Source organism: Diabrotica undecimpunctata, chromosome 4 (genome assembly GCF_040954645.1).
Source record: "Diabrotica undecimpunctata isolate CICGRU chromosome 4, icDiaUnde3, whole genome shotgun sequence".
Taxonomy (NCBI): domain Eukaryota; kingdom Metazoa; phylum Arthropoda; class Insecta; order Coleoptera; family Chrysomelidae; genus Diabrotica; species Diabrotica undecimpunctata.
This window is the reverse complement of record NC_092806.1, coordinates 10,505,512-10,524,652: the sequence shown is the minus strand read 5'-3', so window position 1 is coordinate 10,524,652 and position 19,141 is coordinate 10,505,512. Positions and strand designations below refer to the sequence as shown.

At 33.9% G+C, this 19,141-nt stretch overlaps 1 protein-coding gene across 5 annotated transcripts in view; it reads left to right on the top strand.

Moving 5' to 3' along the window:
- The window catches only part of how (protein held out wings), a 281,766-nt gene that overhangs the window by 215,213 nt on the left and 47,412 nt on the right, over nt 1-19,141 (top strand). For all 5 annotated transcript variants that reach the window (XM_072528878.1, XM_072528879.1, XM_072528881.1 and 2 more), the window contains exons 3-4: nt 1,740-1,856; nt 16,297-16,437. In XM_072528878.1, coding sequence (XP_072384979.1) covers nt 1,740-1,856; nt 16,297-16,437 — 258 coding nt within the window. The remainder of the gene's footprint in view (nt 1-1,739; nt 1,857-16,296; nt 16,438-19,141) is intronic.

Here is a 19,141-nt window from a genome sequence, read left to right as displayed (position 1 = left end):
GAAGCATCAATATCAACGAAAGGATGTTTTTCTTTGCTATATCTATGGGGAAAAGACATAAAACTGCAAACTTTTGGGACATTCCACAATTCCAACGGCGTCCTTATTTCATTATTTTTTTAGGATTGAATTATTTTATATTAAAAATATATTTTGCAAAACGAGAATATCTACAATTACAATAAAAATAAAGGTTTCAACTAATACCTAATTCGAATTAATTACTTCATCATAATCATTGGTGCTACAGCCCTATAAAAGAGCCTCGACCTTCCCAAGTCTAACTGACGCCAGTCAATTCTATCCATTGCCAACTGTTGCCAGTTTGCTGCGCCTATTTTTCTACCATCCTTATCTACACCATCCCTCCATCTGAGTTTTGGCCTACCCCTACTTCTACTTCCCACAGGTTGTGACATAAGGATTCTTCTAGGAGGGTTGTTCTGCTGTGATCTTGCCAGATGTCCTGCCCATCTTAGTCTTCCTATTTTTATTAGAGATACTATGTCTTTACCACCAAATATATGTTTATATCTGTGATATATCTCGTAGTTGTACCTCCTTCTCCAAACACCATTTTCACAGATGCCACCGAATATTCTTCTCAGGATCCTTCGTTCAAATATAAGCAGGAGGTTTTCATCTGCCTTGGAAATGGTCCATGTCTCCGACCCATATGTCAACACTGGTTGTATAAGGGTTTTGTATATGGTTATTTTTGTTTTTTTGGCTTAAGTTTCTGCTTTTCTTATGTCTACTCAGTCCAAAATAGCATTTGTTTGTGAGGATTATTCTTCTCTTGATTTCTTCTGTCATGACGTTCTCCTTGGTGATCAGGGAGCCTAAGTATGTGAATTTGTCCACCACTTCAAAGGTAGAGTTATCAACCGTGAATTGGTGGCCGATGTTTCTGGCTCTATTGTTGGGCTTTGATGCCATTATCTTCGTTTTCTCCTCATTTTTTGAGGCGTTTGACAAGATGGAATACATTTCTTCTAACTTGCGTGTTGTGCGGGCAATTAGGTCAACATCATCTGCATATGCCAAAATTTGGGATGATTTATTAAAAATGTTTCCTCTGTTGTCTATTTGGGCATCCCTGACCGGCTTTTCCAGAGCTGTGTTGAAAAGGAGACACGCCAGCGCATCTCCCTGTCGCAGCACAACATGCGTTTCAAATTTCTGTGATTGTTCGCCCTGTATTTCGACTTTGCAAACAACTTTACGCATTGTAGCCTTAACCAATCTTATCAGTTTATCGGGGATGTGGAATTCATCCATGGCTTCATACAATTTATTTCTTAGGACACTATCATAGGCCGATTTAAAATCTACGAAAAGATGGTATGTGTCGATATTGTAAGAGTAATGTACAAAAAGCCAAATTTCTGTAATATGGCAGACAGTTCCCGAAAAAAAATCTATAGGGCGGTAGTTTTCGGTCAACTGACTGTCGCTAGCAAAGAATTAACATTTTTTAAAAACTTGTAGAGGTATTTTATCGGTAATGTAATGTAATTTTTTGCCTTAGTGTACACAACTTGTGAACAGTTCTTGACAAATGCACTCCCACTCGAATGTGATTTATTTATACGCCGAAAAAATTCACAATTTCATTAAATATAATAGGTACCATTAAAAACATATTGAAACCACTCCTCGACTATTATGACTTTCATAACGAACGATGTCGTACCGAAAAAAGTTCCCATAATCTAATTGCTTCTTTTTTGTTTCAGTTCAACTTCGTAGGGAGGATTCTAGGGCCACGAGGCATGACAGCCAAACAACTAGAACAAGAAACTGGCTGCAAAATAATGGTCAGAGGGAAGGGCTCAATGAGGGACAAAAAGAAGGTGTGTATTGTTATATAGTCCAAGACTGAATTTTAAAATGAATCTATTGTTGTCGTATAATTGATGGTTTTAAAGATGATTGTCTCTTAAAAAGAATACCTTTTTGGGTCAGAGAAGTAGTTATATTTTATTGTTTTTGTTGTTAATAGATGAAATAATTAAATATTATTCAGTTTTTAGTAAAAACATCATAAAGCTTTAGACGTTTTCATTGTTTTTCTAGTGAAACGCTGAGAATACAGCAAATATTGTAGATAATAACAAAGAATATCAAGAATATAATTGAGAATTAAAGGGGAAGGTAAAACTCGTATAAAAGCAGAAAAAAAAATAGTAATGGACTGACTAGAAAAATGGTCCTTGGGGGGGAACAACTTACAGCATTAATTAAGAACTAGGGAACTAATCCTCCTATTCAGAGAAGCCGAAAAAAATCTTCGGTTACAATAAATTATGGCTTAATCCCACAAATATCTATATTAACAACTTAAATTATAGAAATGCCCAACTTAATATTGGATATTATTTTGCTCACCTCAACAACAAATTTAAGTTTACAAGTTCTTTAAATACCAAAAAATATATCACTTCTTTCCTAGTTCACCTTTCAATGTTACATGAATTTGTATCAATTTTGCATCTCCATCAAGAAGCCTCTAAATTTCTCGGAATCTCTACAGTATTGTTCGAATTTATAGAATCATTGTGACACTGTCCACACATTTACAACTGATCAAGCATTGAAAACATAACCTTACGTTTCTCTGCCTTTTATTTGAGGGTGTTTTAGATCATTTCTCACTAAGTTTGTGTTGTTTTGTACTATTTTGTGTTGTTTTCGGTAATTAGTGAGTTGATTCGTTTAATTCCATCATGGATGTTAAGCCTAGGAAGCGTGAAAAGATTATCACGTTAAGTGAATACACTTTTATGGCACAAGAGTCCAAGAAAAACAAGCCAGCAGCTCCAACAAGATCTAGCAGCATCAGGTGTAGTGATTCATGACTCAACTGATCGGAAAAAGACTTTTGGAGAATGGTAGAAGGGCAACGCGTCCACAGAGAAAACAGCTTCTAACTGACAGAATGAAGAAACAAAGGCTATTGTAGGCCAAAAAATACTCTAATTGGACTGTAGACAACTGGAGAAAAGTCCTATTTACAGATAAAACTCACTTTATCTAATCGAAGGCATGATGAATAGCCAAAAATACAAATCCATGTTGGAACAGCTTTTGGACACAGAACTCCAAAAATGTCAGCCCCAAGGAGGAGCGATTCTTCAACAGGACTCTGCTTCCTGTCACAAGTCAAAGCAAATGATGGAATTTTTCAAAAACAAGAAGATTAATCTTTTTGCGGAAAATCTACTGTACTACAAAAATAAAAATGATAGAAGCGGTCATTCAGGTTTGGTTTCGAGGTGAAAGGATATCTCGGAACTGTCGGCATCTCGTAGAATCTATGACAAAACGGGGAAAAGCAGCAATTACAGCCAAAGGGGGACATATTTCCTACTAAATGATGTAAGTTTACCTTTATAGTTTTGTCAAAATATACTTTTTTTCTAAATAATTTTTTTTCCTTAAGACAGCCTATGATTCCATTAATTCGCACAGTACCGTATGTATGGTATAAGTTAGAAATGTAGTAGAGAGTAGGTTTTGATAGTTCTGCTTTAAGATATAGTGCGGCGGCTGGTTGTTGTGGTAATTAAATATGTAATTAAAAATATTTATTTTATTATATTATATTATATGACAACTAGAGCCCATACATAGACATCGTCTCAGGGTCAGCAACCCTCCAAAATTGGAAGTCTTACTTTACTTGAACACCACACCAATTTTTTAACAAAAATGCAATAAACAACAAATTTTGTACCCTTTTGAGGGTTTTACCAAAATATTTAGTAGATTGACTCATGTACACTTTGTAAATGCACTGAAGATGGACTTCTTGTCCGAAAACGTTCTGTTGTCATGTAGTCCGAAAGGGTCTTTTCAATTATTTACCTTTTATAAAGGATTTTTAAATAAAACTTTTGTGATTTATGGTATATAGCTTATAAGTCTAGCACCTATTCTTCTTCTTCTTTTGGCATCATAACCCTGGATGGGTCTTTGCCTGTCTGGCTATGAGCTTCCATTCAGAGCTCTCTTGGGCCCTTCTTCTCCATTGTCTTATATTTATGGTTTTCATGTCATCTTCCACGTCATCCAACCATCTCGCCCTGGGCCGTCCTTTTTTCCGCCTTCCTATCGGCTTCCACTGTAATATCTTCTTTGTCGTTTTCGTGTCTTCTTGTCGCTGAACATGTCCCAGCCATGACAGTCTTTGACTTTTCACAAATCTTACAAATGCAGTAATTTGTTCTGGTTTGGTATTTATATGGCCGGTTACATTGGTTTTTTTTGATGACTGCTTCAAGAACTAGGTTGAACAGCATGGTTGAAAGTGCGTCTCCATGTCTCACCCCCCATGTTGATGTCTAACAGGGAAGACAGTTTTCCATCTACTTTAACTGCGGCTTTTGAACCCTGCAACGTCATTTGTATGAGGCTAATATCTTTTTTTGGAGGTCTTCCAGCATTTCGTCTCTTTTTACACTATCAAAAGCTTGTTTAAAGCCTATATATATTATATAGTTCTGTCGTATTCATAAGCTTTCTCTTGTATTGTTCCAAGTATGAATATGTTGTCTGTAGCGGCTCTATTTGGTCTGAATCCATTTTGATAATCACCAATTATATTTTCGGAATATTCTAACAATCTAGTGTAGATAATTCCAGAAAAGATTTTGTATATTATATTTAGCAATGTAATTGGTCTGTAATTCTGGCATTCCCTCTTATCTCCTTTTCTATATATTGGCTGTATAAGACCAACTACCCATTCCTCCGGCATTTGCTCATTGGTCCATACCAACTTGTATCAGGTAATGGATTCTTCCCCAGAGTTCGGGTCCTCCATATTTCAACAATTCTGCCGAAATTCCGCCCGTTCCTGGCGCTTTACTGTTTTTTAGTTTCTTTATTATTTGAACTACTTCTTCATTACTTGGATTTTCAATGTGCTGCTTCGCCATTGTCTCGTTTTGATCATTTCAACTCAAGCACTTTATAGATCTTGAAAATTTGTAGTCACATCGCTTCTTGCGATGTTAGGGTTCATTTTTAACTATTTTGTATACAGTTGAAAGTGCAATTTCCATCAAATCAGAAGTTGCTTATATCAACAGTTTTTCATCAAAGCAGAATTTCTTGTGTAGATTTTTGTACTCATTGAAACATCGTAGCTGTGTAGCTGCTTAGTTTCACCATATACATTTTTTTAGGAATTATACACTTTCTACAAAATCAGTGTTGTTATCGTACGTAATATTTTCAACCACATTTTCCCACGGACGCCACATCACATCACTTTTCAAAATAATTAAAATTCAGCAAAAAACATCCTACTACACTATACTAAACAAACTGCTTCCCAACTAAAACGCTTGGCACAGGTATCCGGTCGGTTGTAAAAAAGATAAGGTAAGATGAGATCAAATTTCGCCGCATTTAAAGCGTTCTATTTTTATTCTTATTGGGTCCTCCAGAAGACACCAAAGCTTTCGTCTTTTTTGTCCATATATTCATATTGTAATTCTTACACACTATTGTAGACTCGCTGTAGCTGATTTTTAGAATTTTTATTTAAGTTTTTGTTTGTTATGTTTAATTTAGACAAGCTGTATATTACTAACTCAAGTTCATTTAAAACAATTCGACGGGGTATATACAAGTGCGATGTGGATATATGTACGGTGTGTTGTAGTAGATCTTCACGACCTCACATGCATATCTAATGAAGTGTATCGTCTTTTGTTTCGGTTGTCACGATTTTTATGGGTATTGGTTTGATAGGTCAGGGACCGGGCGCAAGCCGTTTTATTTTCTTTTATTTATTAGGGTCGCTGAAATTCAATTCGACAGTTCAATTACAGTGGGTTTTATTTTTAGAATGTAGCGATGATGGCGTCTTGAATACGTCCGAACTTGTGGTGAATTACATTTGAAAATACAGGGAGCTTGCAATGAAAACGCATAGAAGTTTGGGTACCTACCAAAAGAATGGTTCATCTGCGAAAAACAGATTTAGGAAGAAAATTTTTTTTCTTGATTCCAGAAAAGTTGATGAAGGATTTATCCTAAATTTAAAATGGGATAATTCCTGGGAATATGGCTGTATACCATATAGTTAAAAAACTTGAACATTAAAGTAAAACACTTCTGTTGTAAGTGGTATACAGTAAGGTCTCGATTTATGTGGGGGACGTTTCACAGAAAAGCGCATATAAAAAAATTGCATAAAAAAAGACATTACTTGCCTTGAAAAAGTAGGGATACATTCCGTAGACATCTAAAATTACATAAAACTAAGACAAAAACAAAAAAGTTTTGTTTTTGTGATATGTTTTCTCCATTCCTTCTTGTTATTCATTTTTCTTTTCTGGCCTTCTAGTCCAATTTTTTCCATATCTTTTTCTACCTCTTGATTCCATCTATTTTTTGGCCTTCCCTTTTTTTTGAAGCTATAGTGTAGTTTAGTACCCTTTTTGGAGTCCTCGTCTTCGGCATTCTTTCTAGGCGACCTCGCCATCCTAGTCTCTGTGCCTTTATGACTCCTATTATATTAGGTTGATTATATAATTCCTTTAACTCATCATTTGATCTTCTTATCCATAAACCGTCTCTTATTATTTCTCCATATATCTTCCTCAGGATTTTCCTTTCCCATATCTCCAGTAAATTTTGTTCATTTTTTGTCATTGTCCATGTCTCACTGCAGTATGTTACTATTGGTTGTATAGTTGTTTTGTATAACTGTATTTTTGCCTTTCTTGATAAAAACTTGCTTTTCAACATTCCACTAAGAGCATGTACACTTCTATTGCCTGCCATTATTCTAGCTTGTATTTCTTCTTTAATGTTAGCTTTACGTGATATTATTGCACCTAGATATGTAAATCTTTCTACCATTTCGAATTCGTATGATGATCCTTCTTCTACTTCTACTTTAAATTTTTGTCCATCCCTGAACTGATCATCTGTCCACTGCATACATTTTAGTATAATTTTAGTTTCATTTATGTAAAGCCCATTTTCTTTGCTGCTTTTACTATTCTCTGTACTATCTCTTGTAGCTCTTTTTTTCCTCTTGCCAGCAACACTACATCATCCGCAAATGCCAAAACTTGGTGTCTTTTATGATATACGAGTCCTTCTCTATTTGATTTTCGCTTCTCGCATTATTTTGTCTAGGCATAAATTGAAGAGTAATGATGAAAAAGAATCGCCCTGCCTTAATCCTTCGTTTACTATAAATTTGTCCGATGCATGATTGTTTACTTTGACTCTGTTTTCTGTATTCTCTAAAGTAAGATGTATCATGTTACGCAACTTTCTGCTAACTCCCAGTTCCTTAAGGGTCTCTTTTAATTCCTTCCTCTTTATTTTATTGTTCTGTTCTTCTGTTTTCCACCATGTTTCATCATCTCTGCTGTTATGTTATCGCTTCCAGGGCATTTGTTGTTTTTCAGATTTTTTATGATTTCCTCGATTTGTTCTTTGCTGGGTGAATTATCTTCTATGTCTTCTAAATGTTCGATTATTGCTTTTGCTTCCATACATTCTCTTTGGTTTGACTTATTATTGCCATTTAGTAATTCATCAATATACTCTTTCCATCTTTCGACTATTTCTGCTTCACCGCTTATATTATTTCCTGCTGTTTGTTTTTGACGAATATGGATTTTTGTTGGAAACATATTTTTTTATTTCTAGCACCTTGATATAGGTTTTTTATTTCTTTATTTCTGTAATTCTCTTCTATTTCTTTTAGCTTATTTTCTATGTGTTTTCTCTTCTTTTCTCTCAGCACCCTCTTTACTTTTTGTCTTTGCTGCATCTTTGTCTTTGTTTCATCGGCATACTGCCGTATAATTTGTTTACGATTATTTACGCAAGTACTACAAAAGTTCACTGAAGATGGACTGACCAGTGCCAAAACGTTCTGAACTTTTAATCCATTTGGATTTTAAAATTTAATTTCAATTAAATATACCACTTACAACAGAAGCATTTATACACAACTTTTGATTTCCAGACAGTTTTAGCCTAGCCAACATGAATTACGTTGGATGAATTATGTTTACCTTGAATATTTCCATATATTGTAAGACACAAAGGGCAATATTTTTTAGGGTACCTCATAATGTGACCGAAGTATTTCAGCTTGCGTGTTTTTATTAGTACTATCTAGTACTCTGTGTCCTTTTTTGTCTTCTAAACTTATCTTCGTTAGCCCATGGGTTTCAGCATTTCTTCTGTCGTCCTCATTGTTTCCTTTTTGTTTTTACTGCACTCAATCATGTTTTGTAAAAGTCTCTTTATTCTCTTAAGAAGGAAGAGAATATATTCTCTTCCTTCTTAAGTGTTTTTTAAATACTTTTCTCCTTGCTAGGCATCCACTTTATGTTTTTTTCTAGTATGCTGGATATAATAACAGTTCTGAAGAACTTAAACACAGAAAGACGAAGAATGAATAGGGCTGCAAGGTTAATGACGGAAAATGAGAAAATAAATTAAGAACAAGCATTGAACGAGGAAACGGACAAAATAAAAGGAGAAGAAGAGAATCCCGAACAAATGTGAGGAGTAATTAAGAGAGGTATGGTAAAATCAGCCAAAAACGGTAGACAAGAAATTAAAAACTGAAGTAGACATGGTTCGATGACGAACGTAGAAAGGAATTAGAGGAACGAATTAAATTAAGACAAACAATGCTTAAATTTTAGATCAAAAGATGCTGAAAGTGAGTACACTGAACAACAAAAAGAATTTAAAAAAAATTAGAGACAATAAAAAAAGATATATTGAAAAACTCTTGAAAGAAATTAAGGAAAATTACAAAAATAATACGAGAAATCTGTATCGAGGAACAAAAATGAAAAGAAAGGATATTTTGTTAAACTTATATTTTTGAGTCACCAAAATGAAAAAAGTCTAATGAATGAAAAAAAAACAACTTTAAAACAGATGGAAGGAATATTTCGAACATTCCCTGAATGGACAAAAAAATCTGGAAGTAAACTTAGATAATGAGGAAGAATATCCAAGTACACAGTCAAATCCAAATCATAATGACGAGATAACCATGGTTTTTTATGTTTATTGCTAAACCGAACTATTGCCCAGTATCACAAATTGTGTTTAGTAGCGTCTGCAGGTCTTTAGTCTTCTGTACAGTTTTCAAGTGCTTGCGTAAATAACTCTTCGGAGAATATATTTTAAATAGTAATGGAAGAAGTACATAGCCTTGTCTCACACCTCTACTTATTTGTTGCGCATCCGGGCCATTTTCATTTCATGTTACCACAATGTGTTAGTTCCAATGGAGATTTCTTACAATGTTAATATCATTTTTGTCGAGTTCTTTTTGCTTTAGACTTGATGCCCTGCATCGAAATAAAATCTAATACCGTCTATTAGATCTAATCTAATACCGTCTTTCTGAGAGCTTTGTTTGGTCTGAGTGTGTTAATGCAAACATGTTTGGATGTAAACCAAGACCTCTACGTAGGTTTCATAGATTTTGAGAAGGCCTTCGATAAAGTCAGACACCAAAAGCTGTATGAAATCCTAAGAAGCAAAAACATCGACAGTCGCGACATTAACATCATATCCAGGTTGTACTGGGGACAAACAGCAAAAATCAAAGTTGATAAAGAGTTAACCGAATAAATTGAGATTCGTCGAGGTGTGCGTCAGGGTTGTGTGCTTTCTCCACTATTATTCAATATATATAGCGAAACAATATGTCAGGAAGCGCTCCTAGAACAAAACATTGGTATGAACATTAACGGAGAGTTAATTAACAATATACGATACGCTGATGACACGCTAATAGTAACAGATAACCTAGCAAATTTACAGTTTTTGATGGAAAACATAAACACCCATACCAAAAAGTATGGTCTAAAACTGAACATCAAAAAGACTAAATTCATGATTGTAACAAAGAAGCTATACACCAATGTGAATTTAACCATAAATAATCAGCCAGTTGAAAGAGTTACGTCCTACAAATATTTAGGGGGTTTGCTTCACTGATACTAATGACCAGACAAGAGAAATCAAGAGGCGAATAGAGATAGCGAGACAATCGTTTGTCAAAATGAAAAAGTTCCTATGCAGCCGGGACATAAATATAAACTTAAGAACGAGAATGTTAAGGTGCTATGTTTTCTCCGTTCTGCTGTACGGCATGGAAGCCTGGACACTGAAAAAGATAAACATCAAAAACATTGAGGCATTCGAGATGTGGTGTTACAGGAGAATGTGGAAAATACCATGGACAGAAAGAGTAACAAATCAAGATGTTCTGCTGAAGATGGGGAAGTCATAAAAACCATACAAACGAAAAAACTGGAATATCTGGGCCACATAATGAGAGGAGAAAAGTACTCTCTGCTTAGACTCATAATCCAAGGAAAAATCTCGGGAAAGAGAAATGTGGGACGTAGGAGGATTTCCTGGTTGCGAAATTTAAGGGAGTGGTATGGGTGCAGTTCAATACAGTTGTTCAGAGCTGCAGCCAACAAAGTAAAGATTGCTGTGATGGTAGCCAACCTCCGATAGGAGACGGTACTGCAAGAAGAAGACCGTCTTTCTATTTTAGTTCTTTACTCTGTTTCGAGTACCAGAAACTGAATTCACTACGAATTTTTACCGTGATGAACAGCATGTGGAATGCAAATTATAGATTCCCTTGCCGACTAAATGGTAACGATTTGAATTAGTTTCGCCAAGTACGAAATCTTAGGATTCCTAGTGTTATTTTGTTTAACTTTGTCACAAACTTTCTCATAGGCTGTAAATGCGACGAAATTAACTTTTTGTTTGTCTCGAAATTTTTGAGCAAGAGTTGTGAAACTATACAGAGCTTCTACTGTTCCGAAGCCGTTACGAAAGCCAAACTGTTTAGAAAGGAGTAATAAAAAGTAATACAGAAAGACACTTGTGATATTTTATTTGGCTAATTTTCGAACAGCCTCGTATGTAGAAAGCGCAGTACCATAAGAGTGCAATAAGTCTTTGGGATTATAATATAATGAGTCGTTTAGAAACATCGTTTAAATATATATTATATCTTTATAGTTGGTAATAAAAAGAATCAATATAATCAATTCAAATATGTTAAAAAGGTCGTTAGAGAAGAAGTACTGTTATATTTATTATCGCCTAGATTCAATATATTTATTATTCTTGTTGTAATAAGCCGAGATTTTAGAATGTTGACTTACAGAAAAAGTCTTAGAATGAATTATCTATAATTTTATTGCTTTTAATGGTGTACAAATTGAACATAAAATTATCTACACAACTAACAAATAAATATTATATTGAGCTTAAAATTGTATCTTCAAAAAGATATTTGATACCATCCAAAATGAAATGATTTATAAGAAACAGTTATTACTAATGTCTATAATAATACGTGCCACCAGTTTTGATGAAACTAACACCTAACAAATCTTCTTGGTATACAGAATATGGTTTCTAATAACTGTCAAGATATACTAATGATACGGTACTTTTGGTGATAGATACTGTGATTCAAGGAAAGAAGGAGAGTCCTGAATTAGTCAGAGATTTTGATCATAAAGCAAAACTTTCTTGGAAATTCATTCAACTTTGAAGAACTTATATCAGCGGTTTCGGTTATGAAAAATAACAAAGCAAATGGCGTAGATGACATCCGCACTGAACAGCTTACTTAACTGGTTGTCGCGTATGATTAATATATGCGTGAAAAAGTTGAGTATACTTAAACTATGGCGTAAATATTGATTGTGGCGATATTAAAACCAGAAAAGGAACCATGTTTTTCGATAATACTCTCTAAGTCGTATAATTTGTTAAATTGCTTTTTGTGTAGAACTTTAATCTTTAATTAAGTTTTTATTTTTATAAAAATATTCAAAATTCAAATCATTTATCATTAAAAAGCTTTGCAATTCAGCATTCTTTGTAGATGTATTTGGCACATATTTTGTTTTGCACTATGATTTGGCTCCAAGTTTGGGATCAGTGAGTTTGCATAGATTCCATATTCTTGTGGTAGTCAACGTTACAATCCCTTATTTTCTTCCCACATAATTTTAAAGCACTCAGAACCTATCCCTCACTTCCTCCGCAATGTACAATAATTAGCCTCTATCCATTATTTGACTTTCTCATTATGATTTCACAGTATGATTTTCCGTTGTCCTAAAGCTTCTGTGGCTGCTTCTTCAATTTTTTTTTTATTTTCTCCTAGTTCGCGTTTATATCTTCGATGTCGTCTATTTGTTTCAGCTGTATCTTATGTGTTAGCCTCCTTTGGTACATTTCTCTTGTAGAGTCGTTCCACAGTAATTTTACATTGAATTTTTCCTTGATGATTTCCTGTAGAAAATGTTTTGGTGTTACATATTTTCATTCTTATTTTTGCTAGTACTAGTTTGTGTTCACTCCCTTGGTCTGCTGAGTTTAAGTTCGGATATCTAGAATCTACTTTCGTGGATTTTTCTATTCATCATCATCATCAGTAGCTCGACAACCCTTTCTGGGTCCTGGCTTGTTCTAGGATTTTCCGCCATTCTGTCCTGTTCCTTGCTTTGTTTTTCCAGTTGGTAATCTTGTGTGTTTTCATAAAAGTGTTTTCATAAAAGTGTTTTCAGATCTTGTTTCACTTGTTCCATGTATCTAAGTTTCGGTCTTCCCTTTGACCTTCTCCCTACTGGTGTTTGCCTCATTATACAATTATACAACAACATCCTCTGTTGTTGACTTAGCTATCAAAGAATTCTCGTGAAATAAGTTGTTATTTAGAAACTGACCATTTGCCGAAAGCATACATTAACAAGGGGAATTGCAACTCCTACGACCAAGACGTCAAAATGACAATACTAATTGTGTTAAAACTATATCACAAAACTTATAGCAAAACATTAAACTTGTCTACCAGTCCATATTTCATATTTTTTTCGTATAATGCGAACAAAATTCATAAAACTATAAAGGAACATTTGATTTGGCATGCGCCCAGACGTAGTTACTAGACGTCAACCTGTAAAATATTACCGCACCTTCTGCTAAAGTTAATATTTATTATTTAATCAAACATATTTTGAGTTGACACAAACTAATCTGGTTTTTAATTTTACACGCCGATTCAAGGACTTTGAGTAAGTAGTAATTTTATGACAATTAGGTAAATTGTACTAGTTTTAATCTTTTTAGTATATCGCAAAGAAAATATATCAGTTAATGGTTTATATTTTGTATAAAATGGGCTTTAAAAAACCTAAGTCTGGCTTGGTATTTTTTGTCCATTCTAAGTTGTCTTTGATCTTTATTTTTCCTATTTCTGATATTAATATTCTATCTTCTTCCATATACGACAACCATTTCTTTCGTTTTTTCTCTCAAGAACTCTTTCTAAAGTTTGCTTTGTACAATGATCTGCTAATTTTCTTATATATTCTAGCCATATATTATTTCCTTTTGCCTTTCGTACATAACGTTCATACCTCCCATGCGTATAGATGTCTACACTTGTATTTACTTTTTTTATTTCGTGAATTATCCATAAAATGCTGCTGCATCTTATTACCGTGTAGATATTTCGTTTTCTTTTCGTTAATACTTCTAAACGATATTAGAACCATATTATCTATATACGCTAGATATTGATAATTTGGGTTCTTTATCTCTGAATATTACCCTTTTTAAACCGTGTTCCCGTACAATATTCTAACGGGTGATCCTCTCGTCTCACTATTCTATTCTTAAAGACTGTTTTTTTTGTATGTTTTACTCTGAAAAACATTCTTTATTTCTTTCGATACAACATGAAATCTTTAACGATTAGTTACCTCTGGTAATCAATAACCTTAACCCTTTCGTTCACCGTTTCTTTAATCGAGGACAACCTATTCTATAATTTTTTGTAGGTAGCGATATGTATTTTTACCCTTGTAACACATTGTCCCCGATTATGAACATCTTATTCCATCCAATAAATACTTCTCCTGCCATCTAACGGCTTTTGAACAAAATATTTAATTTGTTGAAATATAGGTTTCTATATTTCCTTATGACTGGTATATACAGTCAATTCATTTGAGCTTTTTTTCATTATAAATGTAAACAATTAGCATTGAATATGTCGCATGGTGTTGATAAACAATAGAATTTGTTAAAAAACTATTGTTAATAGGGTTATGCTTAAAATTAGCTGTCACAGATTTTCTGAAAAGTGTGTACTCGTTTTTGGACGTTGTGAGTCAACGGAAAAATTAAAATTTAGGTAAAAATAATTTCATTTTTTGTTGCCTAGTGTAAAAAATTTAAATATGTTAAAATAGGACTAGAAAAATGAATTCAAGAAGGCCCTTAACCGACGAGGAGCTCTTGCGGTTGATCGAAAAAGGATTACCTGATATTGAATATATGAGTGACGAAGCCAAAGATGGTGATTGTCAAGAACAAACTAATGAACGTAATAATATTGAGGAGCAGCTTACAGAACTGGAATTGCAAGATTATGTTGAAGAGCAGGAAGCTGAAGCATCTGAAGCAATAGAGCTTGTTCGTCAAGAAGAACTGCAGCCTAGTGATTCAAAACAAAGTAAAATGAAGAGAATAAATGACTATGGAAAATAACGATCTAATAAAAAAAGAGATATCAAGTGGAGAAAGAACATGACATACTTAACCCAGATATACATTCTCATGATGAAGCCACTTCGGTCTTTGAACTTGAAAGTCCTTAAGACAATAGTTTTTCTTCTACTTCAGCTGAGGAAATGAGAACATTTGTTGGCATTCATATTTTGATGTAGAAGTTGCATTATCATAGAATTAGATGCTACTGAGAACCTAAACTACAAATTCCTATGATTGCTGATAGTATGCCTGTCAACAGATTGTATAAACTTTGACAAAATTTACATTTTGTGAACATTGATGAACACAATCCTGCTGATAACGATATACTGTGGAAAGTGAGCCACTATATAATTGTTGTGTAAGAACAAAGTGAGTTTCTTTACCTCTAGAAATGCAACTCTGCATAGATGAACAGATGGTGCCACTCAAGAGACAGATAAACATAAAAAATGTATTAAAAATAAATCGAAACCCTGGGGTATTAAAATCTTCTGGTTATGCGGAATCACTGGGCTGTTGTAAGATTTCATAATAATTCAAAGAGCCACTACTGAATTGGATAAAACAGGATCGCTTTCAGTTGGGCGGCTCTATCAAAAAGAATAACCTCACCTAATTTTCAGCTGTACTATAACTACTTTATTATTGTATTGAAATATTTGAGAGAAGGGCACATTTACATTTCTGATACAGATAGAGTTGATAGGTTGCAGAATCCACCATTTTTGTTAGCGAAATAAAGAAGATCATGCCAAGAATTAATTAGTGATGATGGAGAGGTCATTATGACAACAAGTTTCTCAATAAATCCGTTACAATGGGTGGGACAAAATCCACAAAAAATATGTTTAAGTACAACGACCTGAGGTTCTCAAAAGCTACAATACACACGGGAGGCGTAGATAAGTCAGATTACCTTATAACGCTATACAGAATTTTTATTAGAACAAGGAATTGACGCTAAAAATGTTTGCCCATGCAATTGATTTATCTTGTGGCAACGCTTGGCTGGAGTGTAAAAAAAGGCTGCTGCTTAGGGGTTGAGAAGAAAAGGATTCTATATTTTCTCCATTTCAGAGTATATGTTTCAGAAGTTCTGTTAAAAAGCATGAAAACGCCTACAAGAACTCCGGGACCATTAACTCTGAAGAGCCACGAGTGTACCGTGGTTGAAACACGCCCTGTCAAAGAAGTACGACTAGATGGATTTTATCATTCATCATACACGATGATAAACCTAATGCATTCAGATGTAAATTGATTGGTTGTAAGTGCAAATCACGAATGACATGTGAAAAATGCAATGTTCATCTCCCCATAAGTAAAGAAAAAAATTGTTTTAAAGATACCATACTTTAATTATTGGTTAAAATACTTGAGTTTTTCTTTTTTCTCGGTATTTTAAAAAAGATCTATTTTTTTACTCCATTGGCTCACCATGTCCTCAAATGAGGACATCTTGTAGTGTCCAAACTCTGCATTTTGAAAATGTAAAACTAGTATCAAATATTCGCAAAAAAATCATTCTCGCTATGTTCGAATTTAAGATTTTTAGCTTAAAGAAATTTAATTTGTAAACGAAAGAGGTTTGCTCGTATTCTAAGAGGATTTCCAATTGGATGACAACTAATATTTTTTTTTTGGCCTTGCCAAGTTATTCATCCATGTTTTAATTTACAGGAAGATCAAAATAGAGGTAAACCGAACTGGGAGCACCTTTCAGATGAACTGCACGTCCTTCTCACAGTCGAAGACACAGAAAACAGGGCCCAAGTGAAGTTGCAAAGGGCCGTAGATGAAGTCAGAAAACTTTTGGTACCTGTAAGTATATAATAGTGTATCTATTTCTTGTTTTGTTCAAATCGGCATTCATATATAGGCCTTTCTATGATATTTGTTTATGTTGGTATCATGAAGATATCATCCATCTGGGATCAGCATATTTTTTGGATCATTTCTCTACCTGATCTTCCTCTGTTTCATTTTATTAGCAGGGGTTTTAGTGTAGTTTTTGTTCGGTTCATCTACCGTATCTTTTCTTGGTGGTTTGTGTGACTTGCAAATTTCCATCTTCATATCAGGTCTATTTCCCATTACATTTTTGACTTTTCGAAAATAGATATAGATCAAATAGAGAAATTTGTTCATGAGAATCTTACAAAAATCCGAAATTGTATTAATTATAACGAACCTACAACAAAAGTTAACTATAACGAATCATCGGCACATGCAGACACATACTTTTTAACACTTCTTTAGCATCCTTTACAACAGTTTCGTAAATTGAGCAGCAGATATTCCTAATTTCTTCTTTTATCAAGTTCTTGATATGAGCCTCTAGATCTATGGCTTTGTTAATATTGTTTCGCCTTTATTGTTCTTTTGCAAACTATTTGGTTCTTGTGTTGAATCTCTGGGTTCGTTAAATTCTTGTTGTTCAGTTCTGTTGTTAGTTTTACATACAGTCGATCCGCCGGATCTTTGCACATCGTCATCATTCTTATTATAGGAAATAAATCAAAACATGTGAGTCAAACGTATGTCGGCTATAAGAATTATTATAAAAATTAGAAAATGGCTAATATTACAATTGACGTTTTTATACTTCTCTTTTATTTCATTTATTGCATTTAGAAAACTGGATACGTATACATTTATGAACGTGATTTTTCAATTTTTGGAAACCTATAGGTTGTCCAATAACATCTACAGTAAATAAATATTTAAACCATAGTAATAAGAAATTAAAGTATTTTTATTGAATATAAGCAAATATATGGTACTGACATATCGTCAGATGATGTTCCTGTTGTTGGTTAATATCGGTTTAGATTTAAGAAGGTTACAAAAAAGAATAGTAACAAAAATGTGATATGAGAAGACTAAAATGTGAGTAAACAAGAGACGTTTTTAAAGATTAGATAGGAACATCTAATAGAAAAAAGAGAAAAAGAACAGTCAGATGAATGACAAGATACTGCAACTCATGGAAAAAAGAAAAAAATCAAAGAACAACACAAGAATGTACAACAATATTCACAGACAAATAAGAACACAAATACGAAAGGCCCAAGAAAATTGGTTAAAATCACAGTGTGAAGAAATATATTTATTGAAAGAAAAACACGATACGTTTAAAATGCATAAACAAGCAGCTGGTCTTTAGAAATTAAATACAGCTAACAAACTGCGAGATCAACAGAGAAACATCATCACAGATAAAAATCAAGAAATTTGCATATGGACCAAGTTTATCAAAGAACTCTGATGATAGTAGATCCCAACAACCTCCATCCCACATATGTAATGACCACTTACAAATCACATCAAATGAAGTGGAAAAGGCAATATTACAACCAAAAGATGGCAAAGCTCCTGGACCTGACAATGCACATGCTGATCATAAAACTATTTAACACCAACGGTACTCAACTCCTAATAAAAATATTTAATGAACCAAGAACATGGCTGAAGTCACGCCGACGTTTATTGCTGTACCAAAGAAAACAAAATCCGTATCCTGCAGTGATTTGCCGACCATCAGCTTAATGAAACATCTTTTAAAGTTATTTCTAAAAATCATACATCAAAGAATATATAGACTGTGCGAAGAAAAATTCAGCCGTAGTACAAAGTTTAGTTTTCGGAATGCAGTGGGTACGAGAGAGGCTCTCTTTAGCATAAAAAGGCTATTTCAACGATGTAGAGATGTGAACTGCAATACATATGCATGCTTCATTGATTACCATAAAGCATTCAGGTTAATGAACAGAAAGAGTAAAAATTGGGACCATTCCTTAGAAATTAAATGTTGGATAGAGAAAGCCAAATCTACATTTCAAAAATGGCTAAGCTATTCAAATGTCATGATTTATTCACACCCATAACAATCAGGTTACTACCATGTTATATCTTTCGTATACTATTGTACGGAGTTGAGTCGTGGACTTTCACAGACACTACCTGCAGGAACATTGAGGCTTTCGAAATGTGGCTTTATCGTCGAATCCTGAAGATATCTTATACCGGTCACGTTACTAATCAGGACGTTTTATTAAGAATGGAAAAAGAAAAACAGCTGATAACCACAATAAAAACAGCCAAAATAGAATACCTTGGTCACATCATTAGCAACAACGAAATATATGAATTGCTGCAACTAATTTTACAGGAAAAAGTAGATGGAAAACGAGGCTCAGGAAGGCGAAGGATTTCCTGGCTGAAGAATCTATGTATGTGGTTCAACACAACAAATATTTTCAGACCAGCAGTGTGCAAAGTACAAATTGTCATGATAGTCGCCAATATCCGAAACGGGTAGACACTACAAGAAGATCTAAAAAACTGAATATAAATCTACTCCAGTGCTCCATCATCTTGATAATTTTGTTTATTCAGTGTTAAATATGGTTTTCAGACTTAAGTAATCACTTTGTTTTAAAAAATGGTCATACAAAAATTAACACAACGAACTTCAAATAAAGAAATCTATGCATAATAAATTAAAAAATAGAAAACTTGAGCT